At 36.9% G+C, this 17,717-nt stretch overlaps 1 protein-coding gene across 1 annotated transcript in view; it reads right to left on the reverse strand.

The window, feature by feature from the left end:
- Nucleotides 1-14,324, reverse strand: part of FASTKD1 (FAST kinase domains 1) — a 34,135-nt gene extending 19,811 nt beyond the window's left edge. Inside the window, exons 1-5 of the mRNA XM_054562315.1 lie at nucleotides 14,243-14,324; nucleotides 11,610-12,125; nucleotides 8,709-8,777; nucleotides 3,552-3,677; nucleotides 1,183-1,581 (exon numbers count right to left, since the gene is read on the reverse strand). Of these exons, the coding sequence (XP_054418290.1) occupies nucleotides 1,183-1,581; nucleotides 3,552-3,677; nucleotides 8,709-8,777; nucleotides 11,610-11,944 (929 nt within the window). The 5' untranslated portion in view covers nucleotides 11,945-12,125; nucleotides 14,243-14,324. The remainder of the gene's footprint in view (nucleotides 1-1,182; nucleotides 1,582-3,551; nucleotides 3,678-8,708; nucleotides 8,778-11,609; nucleotides 12,126-14,242) is intronic.
- Nucleotides 14,325-17,717: the final 3,393 nt, after the last annotated feature.

The following is a 17,717-nucleotide window of genomic DNA, read 5'->3' on the forward strand; positions in this document are numbered from 1 at the left end:
GCCTGTCAAACATTTCAAACCCAGCTTCTCTCAGCTTTTCCCAGCCACTTTGGCCCACATTTTCCTCTCACTTTTCTGTCCGCCCCCAGCACTTACTATCTGTATCAGTAATTTGAATACTTATTCATAAACTATATTGCAGTGTCATTGTAGTTACATATTTCAATTATATATTCTATCCTCCCAATTAGAATATAAAATCCTCGAAGGCAGGGACCCAGTTAAATTCAACTTTCGTACTGCTTTAGTATATGAGATTTTAACAACACATAGTGATAAAAAAAGATTCCAATAAAAGTTTTTAAAATAATCATGATCTCATCTTGATACAATCTCTTAAATTGTATCTTTAAATTTCTTCTGTAATTAATGGACACAATTCTTCTTAATCATATATAAATTCCATATATTAAGAATCAAAGGATTCTTAAAAATAAAATTCTCCAAAGATTTGGCTAACAGAGTAATGAAGTAGATACTTCTATTATGCAACTCTCTGTAGCCCCTAATCAACTAATCCACTCAATTCTACTTATAAGTTTGCTCTTATCAGTAATCATGTATATAGTATTTGCTCATCTTTATATCCCTAAAATTTCTATCTACATTAATATCTGGAAATACTGCAAATTCTTCAAACATGGAAGATAAATCAAATTCACTCAAACCTGACATGAGAATATACGCCGATGTGCACAGTAAGTGCTTTTAATGATGAGTGTGAAGCCAAAGCAAAAAAATGGCCCATTGTTAATGGCTATTATAATTCTGAGTAGTCCATAGCCTACACTGGGTTGGGGAGTCTTATACCTGTGTTAGAGCCAGTCACATGGCCTAGGAATGGAGAATAAAAACATTTGAGTGGTCCCCAAAAAAGTCAATAGAAAAGAGAAAAATAAATGAAAATAAAAACATTTAAATAGTGTTCTCCCTCATCCACTGCTGTGTTGACTCCAAGTGGGTTAACTGGCCCTGTTTCAGAACACAATAGCAGAATAAGAGTTTGAGATGTAAATTAGAATAATCACAAAGAAAGAATCAAGGAGCAGAGCATATAAGATTATTTTCCATTTCCTGATTGAATGGGTTGATTTTTGTGCCTTCCAGAACTTCAGGAAGATTTAAGCTTGAAGGCACCATGTATTTGCCACAGAAAAAGAAAGCATTTTTAGCTAAACTTACTGTTTCTTTTCTTCAGGTCCTGCCATGGGTCCCAATGCTACAAACAATTTTACAAAGCTAGCAGGTTGATCAAACAGAGGAATCATTTCAGTTAGCCTCTTTTTAGCCATTAACATAAATGCAAAACTATGAAACTGTAAAGAGTGGTATAGACTAAGTATTTTACTGATTGACTCCAAATCAAGGTTGTTCATATTGCTTAAAAACACCTTGTTACACCTTTCTAATAGTGGGTAATAACTATATTTAGTATTTCGAAGAAATTGTACTATTCTTCTTGCAATGTTGACCTGGGAAGAATCAATGGTGTCAAAAAGATGTTCTGTTTTGTTCACTAATTTTTCTTGAAAACGTTGTGATATTAAAGAAGATATGCTGACCATCAAAACAGACAAGGATCTGAAACAGGAAAAAGATGAAAAGATTTTTACATTATTTACAAATAATGAACAATTCTAATCTAACAGAATAGATATGGAAAGGAACTAGTAAAAATATTATGGGTTTTATACCATAAAATTTTTCTTTTAAATACTAGCAAGGCTTGACTCAGATCTCCCAGTAACTGAACCCCTTTGGACAAAAAAAGCATTGAAATAATATTTTTTGTTGAGTATGTATAATATCTCATTCTACAGATAACTGCTTTGAAGGAAAATATTTCAGTGTAATTTACTCAGAAATCACTGAACCAATAGCCCATGAATGCAACATGAAAAGTTTTATTTTATGTTTTTGGTAGAACTTCACTTTATTACTCTATATATGTGTAATTTACTAATAAAAACTTTGGCAAAATATCTCACTAATAATTTTATATTTTTAATGTTTGATTCTAGATCAATATTAATATGACAGACAATACTGAACATAAAGTAGCATTTAATACATCTTCACTCAATAAATACTTTTAAACAACATAAATCACTCCTCTGGGCACTTGGAAGACACCAGAATTACAAAAGTGATGGCCCTGCTTTTAAATGACAGTTATTTTATAATACAAAAAATCAGAAAACCACAAACACAAGAATGTATTCATAATGAATAAAGAATGCAAAATGGAAAAAACATATAACAAATAATTGGGGATGATAACAAAACAATACAAAAAAAGAAATAAAAATATAAATCTGAAACTATCTCAACCATTAGCACAGTGGAACTATTACATTATTTTTGTTTCCAAATTTCTTTAATCTTTTCAATAAAATATGTCTATTTTTTAATACCCAGTTGTACAATTCTCTGGCTTCTCTAATCAAAATGTTTAATGTTAATAGTAACATTAATCAGTAACCTAACATTGGTATGTAGTTTAACCATAAAGACCCCTGAAATGATTTTTTTTAAATGTATTTGTAATGTAGTTTGGAGTGGGAAAATATCCAAAGATTTTGTTAGATTCTGAAAGAGGTTTTTAAGAATTTTTAAAAGTTAACATAATTAATTAACTTTACAATTTTTATTGTCTGCTTTTACAAACTACTCTCATGTGCGCATAATAATACACATAATGTAAAATTTACCACTTTAAACATTTTTAAATGTACAGTTAAGTGGTATTAAGTACATTCACATTGCTGTGCAGTCATCACCACCATCCTGGAGAACATTCTCATCTTCTCAGACTAAAACTCCTCACTGACTAAACAGCAACTCTCCATTTTCCTCTCATCCCAGCCCCTGCAAACAGACATTCTACTTTCTGTTTCAATGACTTTGACAACTCTAAGTAACTCACACTAAGCAAAAGCATGCAGTATTTGTTCTTTTGTGTACGGCTTATCTCACTCAGCATAATGTCTTTAAGGAGCATCCATGTTGGAGCAGGTGTCAGAATCCCCCTCCTTCTTAAGGCTGAATAATATTCCATTGTACATATGTACTACATTTTGATTGTCCATTCATCTGTTAATAGACATTTAGGTTGTTTCCAAATCTCTTGGCAACTGTGACCAATACTGCTAAGAATATTGGTACATGTTATGGACTGAGTTGTGTCCCCTAAAAACTCATGTTGAAGCCCATCCATAATGTAACTATATTTGGAGATAGAGCCTTTAGAGAGGTAATTAAGATCAGACGAGGTCATAAGGGAGCCAGGCAAACTTCTTAGTTTGCAAGGAAGGTAAAATTTCAAACCTTTCACAGATCTCAACAATATTGTGTTATACTTTAAATACTTTATCTCTAATTCTCACGCAACATTGCAAAATAGATACACTACTATCCCTATTTTATAAATGAGGAGAGTAAACTCCCCAAGAAGTTAAAGTCACATAGCAAGGAAGTGGCCAAATTAAGTGCATGTTTGTCCAAAACCCAGAATCTTTCCATTACAACACAAAGCCTCTAAATAAATTTACCTTAAGTCCTGTATGGTTTCCAAGTTCTGATTTACAATATCAGCTATTTTCCCCATTAATGGACTAAAATATAAGTGTTGATCTGCTAGGCAAGAGGAAAACTTTGACAGCACATGAATATCAAACCTATTTAAAAAATATACAAAGATCATTAGTAGTATTTATTTTCACTTGAAACATATAGAGCACAGTTGTAAAATAAAAAGCAATAAAAAATACTATTATATTATTAATACAAGTACATTACTACTTTAGAATGAAATTTCCTAAAATGTTGATTATTTGTTATTATAAAGGTAACCCAAACTAACAGTTTTAAAAAGTCAGATACTATTAGAAGATTTTAAAAAGGGAAAAATGACTCAAAATTACTTGAATCATTTACTTATTTTTTGAGATGACAGAACAATTTCAACTCAAGATTGTATATTAACAAACAAAAACAAACACTATTACAACAGTGCTATGAAAAACTTCAGAATTTTTCTATAGGAAAAAACGACCTGATTTCTTCAACAAGTAAATGGCAAGATGAAAGGGAAAGGGGTATTGTTACAGATTTTAAGACTTCAAATTCACTAAAGATAAGCATATGGAAGTTTACAGCAGCACAATATGTAATAGCAAAAAGCTGCAAATAATCTAAGTGTACATTAAGAGCACAATGGATAACTTGCACATATCTATAGACTACCACAGCACAAGAAATAAGAACAAACTACTGAATCACACAACATCATGGATGACTCTTTAAAATATACTGAGTGAACTAAACTAGATATGAGTACATACTATAGGATTCCATTTTTATTTTTAAAAAACTAATATAGGATAAGTCAAGATAGTGGTTACTCTTGGGGTGAGGGGACATGACTAGAAGAGTGCACACAAGGAAGTTTTGAGACGGATGTTATGTTCATTGGTCTCGGTGCTCTTACACAGAAGTGACCAGTCTGTGAAAATTCAACAAGCTGTACATTTATGATTGGTGGAATTTTATATGATATTCTTCAATCAAATGTTTAATTACAAAAAGAGAAAAACTTCAGACAAAGCGACCAAATGTAATGTGTGAACTATCTTTGGATACAAATTTAAATAAACCACCTATAAAAAGACCTTTATAGAACGATGAAAGAAATTTGAACACACCAGGTATTAGGTGATACTAAGTCATTATTATTCATTTTCTTAGATATTATAATGACATTGCGATAATATATATTTTTAAAAGAGTACTTATCTCTTAAAAATGTATACTGAGGTATTTACAGATGAAATGACTAACAATTTAAAATATACTGGCTTCCTGTCAAGATGGTGACGTAGGCAGACATGGCTCACCTCTTCACACGCTCACGTCAAAATTACAACTAAAATATAGAATAACCATCACTCAGAAACATCAGAAATAAGAGTTGAATGGAAGCCTGACAACTACGGAATTGAAGAAACCACATCCATCCAGACTGGTAGGAGGGGCGCAGATGCAGAACAGGCTGACCCTACAACCATGTGGATAAAAATTTGGTAGGGATATCTGAGCAAGGAGTCCCAGACCCATACCAGGCCCCCCAGCCTAGGATTTCAGTGCCAGGAAGATAAACCCCCACAACTTCTGGCTGTGAAAACCAGCAGGGATTGAGTCAGTGGAGGAGGCTGCTGGAGCCTTAAGCAGTTCCTCTTGGGGAACCTCACATGGACTCACCTACTCAGACTCACTCTCTGTGAGCTCCAGTACTGGGATGGCAGCTTGAAGGGCACCAGTGGTGTATAGGAAGAGACTGAAGTGTCTGGCATCAAGATGAATAGAGGCCACTGTCCCTTTGCTGAGACCTCCTCCCAAGGAGCTGGTACACTGGTGCCATATCTGTGACTCCATCAACCTGGCTAACACTGTGTAACCAATCTCGGAGATCCACAAAGACATCACCCCTCCCAACTTATGGGACCATCCAAGCTACTTTTCCATAAGAATGGCTGGCCTTAGCTCCTAAAGCCTATCAAACAAGCAACAGCTGGCTTCAGTAAGTTCAGATTAGAGTCACAGCTTGGCTTCACCTGGGAATCACCAAGCCCAGCACAAGTAACAGCCATCTCAGATTGCTTTCCAACTCAGGCAGGGTGCCCCAGGCAAAACAAAGGTGACGACTGACCTTGGCCTGCACCACCCAGGAAAACCCAGGGCCAACATACCCAGTGGACAGCTACAGACCACATTAGGAGCACCACCACCCTATCCCTGCACAGCTGATCCTCCATTGAGGGTGGAGGTTGGTGGTAAGTGGTCACAGCCAATCCTTGCAGCTGACTAGCCCACACAAAGGGCGCACCTCAAATACCCAGCTTTGGTGACAGGGGATGCTGTGCCACTGTACCCAATAGGACACCTACTACATTAGACCACACTACCAAAACATGGAGTCAAAGCAGCTCTACCTAATACACAGAAACAAACACAGGGAGGCTGCCAAAATGAGGGGGACAAAGAAACACGGCTCAAATAAAAGAATCAATCAAAACATCAGAAAGAGTTAAATGAAATGGAGATAAGCAATCTATCAGATGCAGGGTTCAAAACATTGGGTATAAGGATGTTCAAGGAACTGAGTGAGGACCTCAGCAACATATAAAAGACCCAGTCAGAAATGAAGGATACACTAACTGAAATAAAGAACAATTTACAGAGAAACAACTGTGGAAAGAATGAAGCTGAGAATCAAATCAATGATTTGGAACATAAGGAAGCAAAAAACCATGCAAAACAAGAAGAAATAAGAATCCAAAAAAATGAGGGTAGCATAAACAGCCTCTGGGACAACTTAAAGAGGCCCAACATTAACTAAAATCACAATTTTGTAAACAAAAGTAGAATTTCTAACCCCCGAGAACTGTCTGGGCCTGTTTAATGTAATCTAGCCGCCATAACCAAGGCCGACAGAGACCTGCTATATGTAACTACAATTGTTAAGAATTTTTCAGTCCTGACCAGAATGGCTCAGTTGGTTGGGCATCGTCCCACAAAGCAAAAGGTTACCAGTTCCATTCAGGTTCCGTTCCATTTGTGTTCATTCCCTGATCTGAGTATGTGTGACAGGCAACCAACTGGTGTTTCTCTCTCTCATCATTTCTTTCCTGGTCTTTCTCCCTTCCTTCCCCTCTTTCCAAAACTAAATAAATAAAATTTTTTAAAAAAATTTCTTTAAATTAAAAAAAGACGAAATTGTTATTGTTTTAGCTTTCAGGAGTAAAATGCTAAAAAAGTGTTATATGGAAATGCCTGCTCCACCCTCCCTGTAAGTAGCCTATTGTTACTTCTGTTACTCAATCCTTTCCTTTCTACCCTAGGTTACTATTTAGTTTAAAGAGGGAGTTGTTCTATGGATTTGTTTTTGTTTAGATTTTATTTATTTATTTCGGAGGACAGGGGAAGGGAGGGAGAAAGAAAGGGAGAGAAACATGGATGTAGGAAACATCGATTGACTGCTTCTCTTACGCGCCCTGACCAGGAACTGAACCGGCAACCCAGGCATGTGCCCCAAATGGGGAGTGAACCGGCTACCTTTTGCTTCGTGGGATGACGCCCAACCGAGCCACACTGGTCAGGGCTGTTCTCAGGTTTTTAAAATTCTCCTTTTTCCCACCTTGATTTTCCCTTTCCTCACTAATATTGGCTTTTTCCACTAATAATGGACTTTGGTTATCCACAAACTCTAGGTTTAAAAATTCCAAGTTTTCAGAACTAGTTGCAGATTTACTAAAATGAGCTTTGTTATTCTTTCAGCTCTCTTATACCCAGAAAGTTTCTTATATTCTCTTATGTAGAATAAACTGTATAGATTCCTCAATAGTCATTAAGAATACCCTGAATACCCCCTGGCTGGTGTGGCCCAGTGGATTGAACGCTGGCCTGCAAGCTAAGAGGTCACCAGTTCGATTCCCAGCTTTGGTTGCTGGTCAGGTCTCTGGGTTGGGGGTGAGCAGGAGGCTCACATATCAATGTTTCTCTCTCTTTCTCTCTCCCTTACCCCCTCTCTCTCTAAAAATAAATAAATAAATAATCTTTTAAAAAAATATTAAAACAGCCCTGTCCAGTGTAACTCGGCTGGGTGTTCTCCAGCAGAGTGAGGGGTCACCAGTTCCGTTCCCAGTTGGGGCACATGCCTGGGATGCAGCTTTGGCCCCCCAGTCAGGGTTCATGTGAGATGCAGCATGTTGATGTTTCTATTTCTCCCTCCATTCCCCTCTCTAAAAATAAATAAATAAAATCTTTAAAAAAAAGCAACCCTGAACCAATTTCACATTATTTAGATGATTATTGATTATAACATGCTGAGAAGAGCTGTGTTTATAGTTTAGGAAATAAATCTGATTTGATACTATTCACAGCAATGGACCTGAAAGTTTCTAAATCATCTATGAGCTCTGTTCGTTGCCTCCCCATAAAGAAAGAGAGAGAGGCAAATATCTACAGCTGCTGTTAAAGTGTTCCCTTTCTAGTAAACTGGTATTTTTTTTTTCTCTTTTTATGGCTCCTGAACTTCTAGGTTCTAACTCAGTGACTATCACTCGAAGAATATTTTCCTTCTAAAGCAGAACTCTTCAAGGAAACAAGATACAAAAATGCAAGTCCATGGCTCTGGCCAGGTGACTCAGTTGGTTGGAATTTCACCCAGGACCCCAAAAGGTTGCAGGTTCGATCCCTGGTCAGGGCACATACATAGTTGTGGGTTTGTGCCTCATGGGGGCACATATGGGAGGCAACCAGTTGATGTCTGTCTGTCTCTCTCTCTCTCTCTCTCTCTCTCTCTCTCCCTCCCCCCCCCTCCCTCCCTCCTTCCCTCCCCTCTCTTCTCTCTCTCTCCCCCCCTGCCTACTTCCTCTCTCTCTAAAATCAATAAACATATACTCAGATTTTTTAAAATATATTTTTAAAAAAGCCAGTCCCTGAAGAGCTGACTCTACCTAATTTAGATTTTGATTATAAATGCAAAACAGCACATTATGTTCCCTACTCTTAATTTAAAGAGGAACCATTTGAAATACTGTTTTTTCTCTCTTAAGGAAAAACACATACCCCATTCTTTTCCTACAAACTTTCACTATGCTAACCCTGAAAAGGGGAATCCTGTTAGAGAAAAAACTGAGAGTACTTGCCTTTCCAGTCTTCTCCATGCTTCAGTCACTAGTGCTTCAACTAGTGGGTCATGGGCCGCAACGGCAAACCTCAATAAAAACAAGAGAAAATAATTTTCCATACATATGCATTTTTAAATGATTAAAAACACATGTAGTAAGAATTATAATGCAAAAGTTAACCTCAGGTTACTATATTCTTACACAGTTATTTCTCGTCTGCTCCAATTTCAGCATTCTGATTTGTTGGTACAACCTAATAAACATCTATATTTTATCTCATGTCCCTCTTACTCTTTTATCTACTCACTTCAATGTTCTCTACTGAACAAGGAATGCTCAAAGATGCATTTCATGTTAAAAGTACATATGACATTACTTTGCTCTCATTATAAAAATATTTCTATAGGATAAAGTTTGTAAAATAAAGAAAAGTTTTAATAGGGCAATAAAAATCAGTTATAACTCTGCTACTCATAAAGAGTCACCATCATTAATTTGGAACATTTCTCTCCAGTTATTTTTTCCTACACACATACAAAATATACATATTTCTTTCACATTTCTATATCCCACCTTTTTCAGTAAGTTAACATTACATTATTGACATTTGTACAAGTCATTATATATTCCTCCAAACATGATTTGACTGTATATTATTCCATTAATTGAATATAGTATTGTTTGGTTAAACATTCATCTACTATTTGAATTTTAGTTTTTCAATATCATAAATAATGCTGAGATGACTATCCATGTACAAGAATCTTTATATGTATCTCAGATTACTCTCTTAGGATAAATCTTCTAAGCAAAATTATTGGGTCCAAGGGCAGTTTTAAAGTTCATGATACACAGCAGGAATGGACCTAGAGGTTATTATGCTAAGTGAAGTAAGTCAGTCAGAGAAAGACAAATACTGTATGATTTCACTTATATGTGGAATCTAAAGAACCAAATAAACAAACAGCATAGAAACAGACTCATAGATACAGAAAACAGAGTGGTGGTTACCAGAGGGGAAGGGTACTAGGGGACTGAATGAAAAATGTAAAGGGGTTAAGAAGTACAAGTTGGTAGTTACTAAACAGTCACAAGAATGTAGAGTACAGCATAAGGACTATAGTCAATAATATTGTAGTGACTATGTATGATGCTAGGTGGGTACTGGAAATACCAGGGAAAACAGTTCTGTAAAGTATATGATTGTCTAAGCACTGTGCTATATATCTGAAACTGAAACAAAATAATATTGAATGTAAACTGTAATTGAAAAATAAAATTTAAATTAAAAAATAATAAAGTTCATGATACATATTATACTACCAGCAGCATATATGAGTTGCTGTTCCAGTACACCTTCAATAACAATGGACATTTTACATGTATCATTAAGCCACATGTACTATATATTGTATGTACAAAAGTATCTCTTTTTAACCAATTTCAACATCTTTATGATGTTAAGCCTCTATTGTCTCCTAAAAGTTAAAGAATTTCAGGTTGAGTCAGAGCAAAATCAAACTATATCTTGTTTTAAAAACTTGAAAACACTATTATATTCTTTCTTTTTAAGATTCTATTTATTTATTTTTAGAGAGAGGGGAAGGGAGGCAGAGAGAAAGGGAGAGAAACATCGATCGGTTGCCTCCTGTACTTTCTCTGACTGGGAACCAAACCCAAAACCCAGGCATGTGCCCTGACTAGGAATCAAACCATTGACCTTCTTGTGGGACAACGCCCAACAACCTGAGCCACACTGGTCAGGACCCACGATTATATCCTACTCTTGAAATCCTTTCCTTATTAAATTATGGTTTGAGGGAAACACAGAAATGTAGTTTTTAGGCAAATTATTACCCAGCAGCATTTCTCCATTTGTGCCTGACACACAATCAGTCTTGTGAGGTGTTAAATCAATGTTTTGTGATTAAATGAATTTGGAAAGTGCCCCCACTTAGAGATTCATAATATACAATGGCATATTAATGGCTCTGAAGAGCCCTGCAATAAAGATTGTTTAATTTTGTCTGGTTCAGCATTTTCCAATACAACATGATCACTGAAAAAACAAACCAGGTATTTTGCCTGTCATCATTACGTATTTTCTTCAAGTACCTGAGAAAAAAACACTGCAATCTGAGAAAGACCACCCCCAAAAAAGAGGGGGGACACTTTTTTTTAGTCTGACATCAATCCCTAAAATAAGTGAAGCCTTAAGCCCCTTTACTGTATGCTGACTCCCAAATAAAAATAACTGTATCTCTAACTGTGCAATTTTAACATCTACAGATGCTTAAATAGCACTTGCAGGTTGGATAATCATGTAAGAAAACTGCTACTTTTCCATCAATGAAACTAATAAACAGACTGACTGTAACTTTTGCATGCTTTTTTTTCCCCTTTATATAACTACTCGATCCTTTATTTAGGGAGTTCAGTTCTTCTGTTGGCTGGATTCCCTTACAAACAACGTAAAATTTCTTTTTTTAATCTTTCCCCAGTTTTATTGTAGTATGCTTAACAAATAAAAAGTGTATATATTTAGGTTGCACATGTTTTGATATACAACTATTGTGAAATGATTACTACAAAGAATATCTTCTAAGCATCTTAAAAATATTAGATGATGAGGAAAACTATAAGGAAATGTTTTCCATTTTAAAGAGATGTTTTATTTTTATAACTTATTTTAGAGAGAAAGGATTGGAGAGAGAAAGAAACATCGAGTTGTTCCACTTATTCATGCATCCATTGTTTGATTCTTGTATGTGCCCTGACCAGGGATTGAACCTACAACCTTACCGTATCAGGGCAATGCTCTAACCAACTGAGCTACCTGGCTAGGGCTTAAAGAGATGTTTAGCAAATTAAAATATAAACTATAATCATTTCTATAAAATCTAAAAATATATTACTTACTGTCGTGTGATGTACAACACATTCACCAGGTTATCGTCATTCATAAATTCCATTTTATCTACAGTTAAGTTATAAAGAGTAAGAAATTGGGGGTGGTTTCTGATACATTCAACACTTTTTAATGAGCTGGTCTTCTGCTTTTGAAACTGCCAAAGTATATTAAATGCACATCCCACTTGCTCTCCTGAAAGTATGGCTTTGTTTTTTTCAATAAGATCAAAAACTTGCTCTTCATCTGTACATTTATCCATCTGGCTAATTAATGCTTCACAACTGAAGGGTCGAAAATGAAATACTCTCCAGGAGAATGGACAAATAGCTCTTAGACGAAGCATATTTGTAAACACTGGGTCTAGAAAAAAGGTATTTTCATTTACATGACAAATTTTCTTGCGTAAAGAAAACCATTTGCAACTAGTAGCCAGGTACAATATGCTGATATAAAAATAACTGTTTTTCCTTCGTATTTTTTGCTTCCATTATGATGACTCTATATTCCATTCCAATATACAGCTTCTGTAAAAGAATTGGTTTAAGATGATTACACTTATATTAGTAATATCAAATTAATTCTAACATTCAAATTAAAGTAACAAATTTTTCTCATTGTGTTTTGTTTTGTTTTTTGCTATTTGGGGGTTTTTTTGCACTAACTAGACACATTGTTCTTCGTCTGAATTAGATAGTAGGGTTTGATCCAAAACTAAATGTCCAGGAAAAGGGTCTTCTTTCTGCATTCCATTTAAAAAATGTCTGTTAGAAAATATAGTCAATAATACCATAAGAACTTTGTATGGTGACAGATAGGTACTAAAGTTATGGTGGTGATCACTTCATAAGGTACATAAATGTCAAAACACTAAGTTGTCCACCTGAAACTAACATTGCATGTCAACTATAATTTAAAAAAATAATGTTTTTAATGTTTGTTACATCTAACATTTACATAAAGTTTTCAAATTGGACCATAAGAGCATAAGGGAAAAAAATCCCAAATTTGGACCTTTTTTTTTTAAGAGAGAAAGGGGTGTGTCGGCAGGGGTGAGAGGTATAGACATACACAGAGAGAGAGAGCAAGTGCCTGGTGAAACATCACCAATGTAAGAGAGAAACATTGATAGTTGCCTCCCCTCCTGCATGCCCCCACCCGGGATGGAATCTGTAACCTAGGTATGTGTCCTGACTGAAGATGAAACCCTCAGCCTTTTGCTGTACGTACAGGACAACACTCCAACCAAGTGACCCACCTAGCCATGGCAAAACAGTCTTTTTTAATAAAACAGTAACACTGTTCGCAAAAATAAGTAAATATATTAAAGTTTATACAAACAACAGCCATTAATTCAGAACCACAATAAATTTTTTTTCAAAAGGATAAGTATATATGCTTTCACGATAATTTCTTGCTCCTTTCTCCTGATGCCCCAAAATAACTCAGTTTAGTCACTTACGACCTTAGGTTTTAACCAATAAACAAGATGATTAAAGGTTCAATGAGAAAATATGAAAAAATCAAGTACTGTAATAAGACATGATTAAGCAATATATGAACCAAAGATAATTATGAAAAATAATTTGTCTTAAAAATACAAATATTTGCATTTCCAGTTGAGAAACAACGGTTTTAAAAGCTGGGACTAAAATCGTATCATCCAAACACTTCTGCAACATTTTACACAGGACTTTAAAAATATATTATGCCATTATATTTTCTGAACTAAACTTCCAGGTAGATATTATCGTTTGCATTTTATAGATAAGAAAGGCTAGATACAAAAAGATTTAAAAACTACTAGTGAAGCTGGCACAAACCATCCAGTTATTTCTACTTTTTCAACTTGAACAGTCTCATTACAGTAACAAACCAACACTGAAACTATGCTTAGACTCCTCTCTACGTGTATACCAAGCTCACAAGAAAAAAAGATGAGACAGTATTGATTACTTCGCGGCAGTCAGTACAGCAACTTGACCCAAGGCCACCTGGGTCACACATAACACAGAAAACACTGCATAAAGCAAAATTATCTTCAAGATTCTCCTGTCTCTCCACAATTCCAAGGGGAGGCAACTCAGTAGTTAGAACATCAAGATGTCAAATCCCCATTTGCCCCAACTAAATGACCTTGGGAAAGACATTTAACCAAACGAGGAGCCTTGGAAACTATACAAGAGAAATAGGTACCACCTGTGAACAGGTGCAGTGCAAGATAAACAGTGATACCCTTTGCAAATGACTGGTATCCTCCGCTTCCGGCACACAGCGCCGCTGAACGACTAATTGCGGTTTTTCCGGTCTCTGCCAGGGTCGTCTCAAGCCCCGGTCCTCGACCTCTGCGCTCCAAAAAAATCTAACACCGAGGCGGCCTCGGTTTCTCAGTCAAACCCTGTATCCAGGGCCGGAAACGCGCTGGGTGGAAACAGAAAACCTATCGCAGATACCCGGCCCTTACTTGCCCTCAAGTTCTTCCCTCAATGCCCTGCAGCTTTTCGAAACAATCCCAGCAAAGAATGGTAACGATAGCTCAGAAGTCAAGGCTATCCTCGATCCCCAACAAAATAAACGACGGGCTCATTTGTGTTGCTCATCCCTTGCTCCTATCAGTTTTTAGCGTTTACTGGAGAGACATCACCTTTCCTGCGGTGCTGATCCTCACCAAACCGGAAAACACGCCGGGCTTAAGGCAGCGTGCAGGGCGAACTGCACGCACTACAAGCCCCAGAGGACGTTGCGAAGAGCTGGCGGAATAGACGTTGCTTACGCATCTGGAGGAATTCTGGGCATAGTAGTTCCTCATTGCGAAAGACGCGAGGCAGAGCGTCTTAAAATTACTGAAGTTATAGGTTCTTTAGGTCAGTGTTTCTCAACTCTCTGAGGTTTTACATAAGTCGTGGGAGACTGACGTTTTTATAATATACAGTAAAAATTAATATGAAAATGAAATTTGACCACACAGAAAAGACACGTAAATAATTTTTTCTCTTACTATAGGGATGAAACTGAGCATGATCAGTGTCAATGTTCTTCAATCAAAGACCACTAGAAGGCCCTGTCTGGGTAGCTCAGTTGGTTAGAGCGCCCTCCTGATACCCCTAGGTTGAGGGTTTCATCCCCTGAGTTAGAGCATATACAAGAAGCAACCAATGAATGTATAAATAAATGGAACAATAAAATGATGTTTCTCTCTCTCTCCTTTTCTCCAAAATCAAAAATTAAGAAAATTTTTTAATTTTACTTTTTATTCATTATATTTTATTGTTTAGGCTAGTACAGTTGTCCCACGTTACCCCCTTTTGTCCCCCTTTACCCAACGCCCCCACCATCCCCCACTCCCTCAGGCAATCCTTACACCATTATCCATGTCCATGGGTCATGCATATATGTTCTTTGGCTACTCTATTCCCAGTGCTGTACTTTACATCTCCATGACTATTCTGTACTACCAATTTGTACTTCTTAATCCCTTCACTTTTTTTACCCATCCCCTTTACACCCCTCACATCTGGCAACCATCAAAACATTTTCTGTACCTATGATTCCATATCTGTTCGGCTTGTTTATTTTAATTGAACTGTTAAATTCAATCGTTGATAGATATATATTTATTACCATTTTATTGTTTATTTTAAGTCATCATCTTCTTCAAGAAGACCCACTACCATTTCCTATAATACTGGTTTGGTGGTGAGGATGAACTCCTTTAGTTTTTTACTGTCTTGGAAGCTTTTTATCTGCCCTTTGATTCTAAATGATACAATAGCTTTGCTGGGTAGAGTAATCTTGGTTGTAAGTCCTTGCTTTTCATGACTTTGAATATTTCTTTCCAATCCCTTCTAGCCTAAAAAGTTTCTTTTGAGAAATCAGCTGACAAACTTATGGGGAATCCCTTGTAGGTAACTAACTGCTTTTCTCTTGCTGCTTTTAAGATTCTCTCTTTGCATTTAATCTTTGGCATTTCAATTATGATGTGTCTTGGAGTTGTCCTCTTTGGGTCCATCTTGTTAGGGACTCTCTGTGCTTCCTGGAATTGTATGTCTATTTCCTTCACCAAGTTAGGGAAGTTTTCTTTCATGATTTTTTCAAATAGGTTCTCAATTTCTTGCTCTTTCTCTTCTCCTTTTGGCACCCCTATGATGCAAATGTTGGAATGCTTGAAGTTGTCCCAGATGCTCCTTACATTTCCTCATTTTTTTGAATTTTTTTCTTCTTCTTGTTCTGATTGGTTGTTTTGTTTTGTTTTGCTTCCTCATGTTCCAAATCACTGAATTGATTCTCGACTTCATCTACTCTATTGTTGATTCTCTGTAAATCAGTTTTTATTTAATTAGTGCATCCTTCATTTCTGACTGGATCTTTTTTACGCTGTTGAGATCCTAAGTTCCTTGAGCATCCTTATAACCAGTGTTTTGAACACTGCATCTGATAGATTGATTATCTCCATTTTGTTTAGTTATTTTTCTGGAGTTTTGTCCTGTCTTTCCTTTTGGGTCATGTTTCTTTGCTCATTTTGGCGGCCTCCTTGTGTTTGTTTTTATGTATTAGGTAGAGCTACTATGTCTTCCAGGGTTGGTAGAGTGGCCTAATGTAGTAGGTGTCCTGTATGGTCCAGTGGTACAGTCTCCCCTATTATGCAAGCTGGGTACTCAAGGTGCACCCATTGTGTGGGCTGTGTACACTCTCCTCTTGCAGCTGAGCCTTCATTGCTATTGTCATGTTCAAGGTCAGCCACTGCCTGTGTTCTGTCTGGGGTCACAATACTGTTCTAGTTGTTCTATAGCTACAAAGTGATCTGCAAATGGCTGCTACTTTTGATTGGCTTGGAGATATCCAGGCAAGGCCAAGCTGTGAACCAAGGCCAGGTGCTGCTAGTGCAGATCCTGGGACAACTTAACGAGAAGTACAGAGCTCACTGTAGCCAGATTCTGCTTTTTTGAGAGCATATAGGAGAATCTGAAGCATGGGCCAAGACAAGCCATTTCTATGGAAAAGACACTGAAAAGAGCTGGATGGACCTGAAAGTTGTGTATGGCAGGACCTCAGGGAATCACCAGGGTAGGGCAAACAGTGTGAGACAGGTTGAAGGAATCTCAGATATGGCACCCACCTGCTGCTTCTTTGAGGAGGAAGGCTCAGAAAAGGAACAGTGGCCTCTGCGAGGCCTTCTGTCTGGGAGAAAGCTTGTTCCCAGCTCTCACCCTGCTGCCAGACAGTTTAGTTCCTCCTCGTATGTCTCTGGTGCCTTTCAATCTGGTGCCCTGGAGCTGGAGCTCAAAGGTAATGAGTCCAGGTAAGCGTGTGCATGGGCACTTTAAGAGGAACTGCCTGGGGCTCCTGCAGTTTCTATCTTCCACAGCTCAATCCTCACTGGTTTTTACAGCTAGAAGTTATGGTGACTTATCTTCCTAGTACTGGAATCCTAGGCTGGGGGTCCTGGTATGGGACTGGGACCCTTTGCTCCTGAGCTATCCCTCCTAATTTTTACTACCACACATGGGGATGGAACCAGCCCTCTCCACATGTCTGCCCATTTTACTAGTGTCAATGTGGTTTCTTCTTTAATTTGTAGTGTAGGACTGTCATTCAGCTCAATTTCTGATGGTTCTGAATTATGGTTGTTCTATAGTTTAGTTGTAATTTTGATGTGGTTGTGCAAGGAAGCAAGCCATGTTTAGCTACACTGCCATCTTGACTGGAAGTCTCCCAATATTTAAGATTTTTTTTAAAGACCACCAGGAATATCCCTATAGCTAAACAACTTTGGGATTTACTGACTTGCAATGAAGCACAACACACCAAAGAGGGTGTTAAATTAAGGTGTTAAAAAGTACTTATTATAGTATTTAGCCTTGTGTTAAGTGCTTTGGAGGAGGTTTACGAGGGGCTTTTCTCTACATTGGATGCAGGAAGGAAGCAAGGATAATTCTATTTTGGGTATTTTAATAAACTCGATCTTGAAAGCTAAGGAGAAAATATTTGCAAGTAATATATCTGATAAAGGATTAATATCCAGAATATATAAAGAAATACTACAACTCAATGACCAAAATATTTTTTTAATGAGCAAAAAACTTGAATAGACATTTCTCCATGGCCAGAAGGACATGAAA

Source organism: Pteronotus mesoamericanus, unplaced genomic scaffold, assembly GCF_021234165.1.
Source record: "Pteronotus mesoamericanus isolate MK-2021 breed Mesoamerican mustached bat unplaced genomic scaffold, CSHL_Meso_final scaffold_651, whole genome shotgun sequence".
In the NCBI taxonomy this organism is placed as follows: Eukaryota; Metazoa; Chordata; class Mammalia; order Chiroptera; family Mormoopidae; genus Pteronotus; species Pteronotus mesoamericanus.